Source organism: Aplysia californica, unplaced genomic scaffold, assembly GCF_000002075.1.
Source record: "Aplysia californica isolate F4 #8 unplaced genomic scaffold, AplCal3.0 scaffold00436, whole genome shotgun sequence".
Classification (NCBI taxonomy): Eukaryota; Metazoa; Mollusca; class Gastropoda; order Aplysiida; family Aplysiidae; genus Aplysia; species Aplysia californica.
This window is the reverse complement of record NW_004797706.1, coordinates 471,818-477,436: the sequence shown is the minus strand read 5'-3', so window position 1 is coordinate 477,436 and position 5,619 is coordinate 471,818. Positions and strand designations below refer to the sequence as shown.

The 5,619-nt window shown below is 41.2% G+C and overlaps 1 protein-coding gene across 1 annotated transcript in view; it reads right to left on the bottom strand.

Annotated features, from left to right (window-relative positions):
- Window positions 1–4,053, bottom strand: part of LOC101845710 (toll-like receptor 4) — a 7,356-nt gene extending 3,303 nt beyond the window's left edge. Inside the window, exon 1 of the mRNA XM_005104791.2 lies at window positions 2,957–4,053. Within this exon, the coding sequence (XP_005104848.1) occupies window positions 2,957–3,605 (649 nt within the window). The 5' untranslated portion in view covers window positions 3,606–4,053. The remainder of the gene's footprint in view (window positions 1–2,956) is intronic.
- Window positions 4,054–5,619: the final 1,566 nt, after the last annotated feature.

Below are 5,619 nucleotides of genomic sequence, written 5' to 3'. Positions count from 1 at the left end.
CTCTCTCTCTCTCTCTCTCTCTCTCTCTTCCTCACTCTCTCTTTGTCTCTCTCTCTCTCTTCCTCACTCTCTCTTTGTCTCTCTCTCTCTCCCTCTATTCCTCACTCTCTCTATCTCTCCATCTCTCTCCAGTACATGGTGATGATTGTATTGTGTGTGACCTAATATTGTGTATCATATTCTTTTATTCCTTTATCATGCATCTACAAATCTACATGCACATACCACTGTGCCTAGATATTTCCTTAGAGGTCGATAACTGTAATTTATTTTAAATTTGGCAGTGCTGAATGCAACGTATGGAATTTCATAGGAGAAATATGATTGAACAAAGTAACCCTGGAATTACATGTCTGTTTGGGTTTTTTAAATAATAATTTTTTAGGTATTTTTTTCCTTCGTTTTGTAATAAATTTGTTTCTAACTGTATAACTACGCTGTGCTTTCTTTTCGATTTTTGCTGGATAAATTGTGAGGCAGCGTGGTGGAATCAAGCTCTCGTCAATTTTTGGGCATGTAGAGTTATTGGTATCTTCTTTTAGCTTGTTCACTTGTCTTTATTTGGATGAAAAAAATATCCATTTATCTTGAATACAAGTCGAGATATTTGCGAATGAAGGAGGTGAGGTTACCTGTTTTCAGAGGTAAAATTAGTGAGAAAATGGCTGCCAAAGATAAGTTATTTCCTTAGCTAAAGTGTCGATGGTAACAGAAATTTTACATTTTTTGTGCTTTTAATCAACGTTTTTCAAAAAAATCCACACAGAAATTAGTTCTTTAATGGGCATGAAAGGTGTTGAGCCGAAAAACAAAAATTTGATAAAAATTCGCAAACCTGCGGAAAAATGCAAGTTTCTTCACTTTGATTATTTTGACGAGAGCCTGATTCCACCACGCTGCCTCACAATTGTAATCTTCGTCGTTGTCATTCGTAAGCGTACTATCGTAAGGGCGCAGCTGCTACTGCTAGGTGCGAAGGCAAGAGTACAGCGGGAACATTCTGTGCCGTTTTCAACCTGTCTCACTCTTACGGCACTCTGTGGATGAAGTCAGAGTGTCTTCAGCACCAAAGTCCTGCAGCCTTGACTCTGTCCGATTATTAATGAAAGCTAGGAATCGTAGGAATCGACTCCAATCCCAATAACTTACTTCCCAAGGACGTGATTTCTTCCGGTTGTCACCTGGTTGGCTCCGAACATCTTCGGGAGGTAGGATAATCTTGATGATCTTGAAGAAAAAGAAGAAGAAAAAGAAGAAGAAGAAGACGAAGAAGAAGAAGAAGAAGAAGAAGAAGAAGAAGGAGAAGAAGAAGAAGAAGAAGAAGAAGAAGAAGACGAAGAAGAAGAAGAAGAAGAAGAAGAAGAAGAAGAAGAAGAAGAAGAAGAAGAAGGAGAAGGAGAAGAAGAAGAAGAAGAAGAAGAAGAAGAAGAAGAATATTGCTGTATTTTTCAACGCCAGGGGGCGAGTATGAATGAGGCTTACACCAAATTAAAGACAATGACATACCTCTAGCCAGTATCAGGCAGAATTTTCTAGCGCTAAGTCTGAACGAGAAACCTTTCAACACCAGTTTTCTACAAGCCTATGCCCCAACAGCAGATGATGAAAACTCAGAAATGGAAGAATATTCCGAACAACTGGAGAAAACAGAGACACAATGAAAATCAACAGATGTCATCTAAGCTATTCTAGAGAATGCAATGTCAAAGTAGAAAAAGATAGAATTGGAAACCTCACTGGTTCTTTTGGAATAGGAGAATTAATTAATGAAGGAAACGTGGTGAATGTCTAGTAGCTGAATGGTGTACAGAAAATAAACTATCCCGGACAAACATCTGATGCAAGAACACCCCCCAACCCCTCTAAAACAACAACAACAACAACTACTACTACAACAACAACAACAACAACAACAACAACAACAACAACTACAACAACAACAACAACAACAACAACAACAACAACAACAACAACAACAACAACAGCAACAACAGCAACAACAACAACAACAACAACAACAAACAAATGAAATAGGGATGGATGAGCCTGGGAGATCAGAGAGAACAGTCAGATAGATTCCATGTTGACATAGTCACGCCTTCGTTGTACAATCCTACCAGCCAGGGTCCGTGCCAGGAATGGACTGTTGAAGCCACCACATATCTGTGATGGACAAGCTATGAGTAAGACTACGGCCCCTTCATAAGAAAAGTAAATATCAAACAAGATGCAACTCAAAACTTCTGAAGACAGATCAGAAACTGAGAGATTTTTTTCCTTTTTCTGTAGGAGAGAAACATACGTTTGCTGCCCTGGAGACTTCCACACGGATAGAGGTAGATAAACGGGAAGATCTAAAACAAAGCATGATAGAGATGATAGGGGCAAGTGAAGAAAACATAGGACTCTGTCAGAAGAAAGAACACAACAAGTGGGTGGCCCAAGAAATCCTCGACCAGGTGAAGATAAGGCGCATAGTAAAAGTTAACGCCACAAATCTCAAGACACTGGACAAAGAAATGAACCAGGGAAATGTGTCATGGAGCCAAAGCAGTTATGGCTAAAGGACTAATGAGAACAAATGAAGAGAGCAAAGAAAATACAATAGATAGTAAATGCGAGCATTGCAAAATCAATGACATCCCCAAACTAGAAGAGAATTGCTCCAAGTGGCTGTCTAAAATCCAAAGATGAACAAATACTAATAGACAAAACAAACATCTTAAAGGGATCGTCAGAATTTGATATCTGAGAGCAACCTGCTTAAGGCAATTATTGATGACATTGGAAATATTCCGAGAACATGATTACAACTACATTCAGGTCACGTCACACATAAATGGTAGAAAATCGTGAGTCAAATGGCCGTATCATGCTTCAAAATGAATGTTATGTTAACTGTACGAAGATTGCATTACTTTCTAGATTTAACGAAAGAAAAAAACAAGTTTCTCACCCAAGAATGTTATCTCGGAGCAGGCACAATTGATGGTGTTTCCTTGTAAAACAACAGAGAACGTCGGCACTGTTAGTACATGCTCGTCCAATGAGCGCATGGTCCTTGTGTCTAACGATACAATGGAGTTGTCCATCAAGTCCAGATGTTCCAGGGCGGCCGTTGTCGTCACCTGCACTGGTACAGAGCTGAACCGATTCCCGGATAAGCGAAGACGTTTTAAGTTAATGTTGTTCTTGAACAGGTCAGAAGGGAGGGAACGGAGGACGTTGTTGGACAGTTGTACTTCCTGGAGGAAACTCAGATTTTCTGTCCATCGATTCTGAGTGAATTTGTTCATCACGTCGTGTGCATTCTGAAGTGAGTTCATTTTGAGAACTGATAAGTTTGGAAAATGTCTAACAGGGTTCTGTTTTGTTTCAATTCTTACAAACGATCTAGAGATATCAAACAGGCAAAGGTTTTCGCAGCCCTTGATACTGCCCGTCATTAAAACATAGGTGATATCTACTAAACGTACTTCTCTGAGATTGTCGCAGTTTTTGAAGGTGATACTTGGAATTTCCAACTGGGAACTGAGGAGCGCTATAACGAAAACTTTCAGAGTTTTCGGAAACGACACGATCATAGCACCTCTACGGTTCCTCATTGATGCGTTGGTAGAAGTGAAACTACTCTCGACTTTTCCAGATCTTTCGGAAGTTCCCAGAGCGTGGCTTGTAGTGTTATGAACTTTTTGCGACGAGGCAAAAAACGTTGTGCCTTCAGAATGCAAAACCTTTTTCTTCTTGGGCAATTGTTTAATGTGTGAGTCGTTTGGACACGTATCCTCTTCGAAGGCTAAAACCGACTCCAGTGAGCGGAATTTGGGTAATGGTCATGTGTACCACAACTCCTCCAAAGCTTTAAAACTAAGGATTTCAAATATAACAATCCTCCATTCGTTCATTTCACTTTCTGAATTACCAATATACTTCAATGTCTTTAGCGATTTCATGAGACAACGGTCACCGCTCATGAACAAATGCGGCTGGAGAGAAAATATTTTGTTCCTGAACAAAATCAAGTTAGACAGGTATATGGAATTTAGAAACGTCATGTTTTCTTTGTCAAATTTGCCATCATTATATATGTTGAATGGAGTAGCTCCAGGATGGTGTAAATATATCTCCGACAACTCTAACAAGGTCATTTTTTAATGCTTAAAAGGCCAAAGGCTTTTTAATATATTCTGATTTCCAACGGCGAGGCTTTTGATTCGGAGAACTTTTACATAAGATATTGGCCCAAATACACCAGACTCGAAGTGAAAATAGTTTCTACCCCAGTTAAGAATAAATTCTGTGAAATTGGCTTTCCTTAAACCCTCCAGGCTGGAATTCGTAATGGAAGTGACATAGTTACAATTTACTCGCAAGGTCTTCAGGTGCTCAAGCTTTGGGAATCGTGGACCAATGTACAACTCAGGAAATGCATCGATGGCCAACCGCTGTAGGCGAGGCAGTGTTGTCAAAACATCTGTGCAGTTCTCGTAGGAGCAGCCCTTTTCTTGTTGGCTGTTGTCGTCAATATACAATGTTTGCAGTTGAGGCGTATGTCGGAACGTGCCTCGGGGGAACGCATGCGCAGTCACAGACAGTTGGTTTGACTGTAGATTTAGAACCCTTAGTTCCCCGAGGCCACGAAGTGAATCATGCTGTAACAGAGGAGAGGGGGGATGGAGGGTGTTATGGTGGATGGGGAGGGGGAGGGGGAGGTGGAGGTGGGACCAGGAGGGGAGAGGGGCGGGGGACAAATACAACTGTAGATTTGATTTTACGGAATTTATATTCGTTGCTGTTTTGTTTTCTCTTTGAGCCAAACACCCTTTGTTGTCACTTATAATAAACGTTTTCTGCTTTTGTGAACGGAATTTAGATGACCAAGGTAACGAACTGATTCTAAGATGTGCTCTATGGGCATTCGTATAGCTTGAGAACCATTATTACTTTGGTAAACTTGTTCTCTTGTACGAGAGGAAGACATTTTATCTCGTTGTAGTAGAGAAGGTTCTTATTTCAAATTTACTTTACATTTTTGGATGGATGGACTGATGGATGAATGGATGGATGGATGGATGGAAGAATGTATGTATGTATGTATGGATGGATGGATGGATGTATGTAAGGATGTATGTATGTATGGATGGATGGATGGATGGACTGATGGATGAATGGATGGATGGATGGATGGATGGATGGAAGAATGGATGGATGGATGGATGGATGGATGGATGGATGGATGGATGGATGGACGACTAATCCCGTCCTGGATCTACAGCTATGTATTTCATCATTCGTTTACTTCAACCTGCCTGTAAACGACGAAGCTGGCAGTCGATCGCAGAAAGAGACTGCAACTGCGTCAGACGCGAAAAGGTTCCGTTCTGCAGCTCGCCTAAAGGATTGTGGTCTAGGCGGAGGGAAGTTGTTGATTCAGGGAACCAATCAGCATCCAGTCTGGAAAGTCCTCTACCCGAGCAATCCACGTGAGTGCCTCCATCGGCAGGATCCTGTGTGACGTTACAAGGGGGCGTGGACTCCTCGGTCGCTGTGACGTCAGAGAAGCATATCAGAATGATGGCGACCACCGGCCCTATTGATGACATCACCATGGCGACTGGG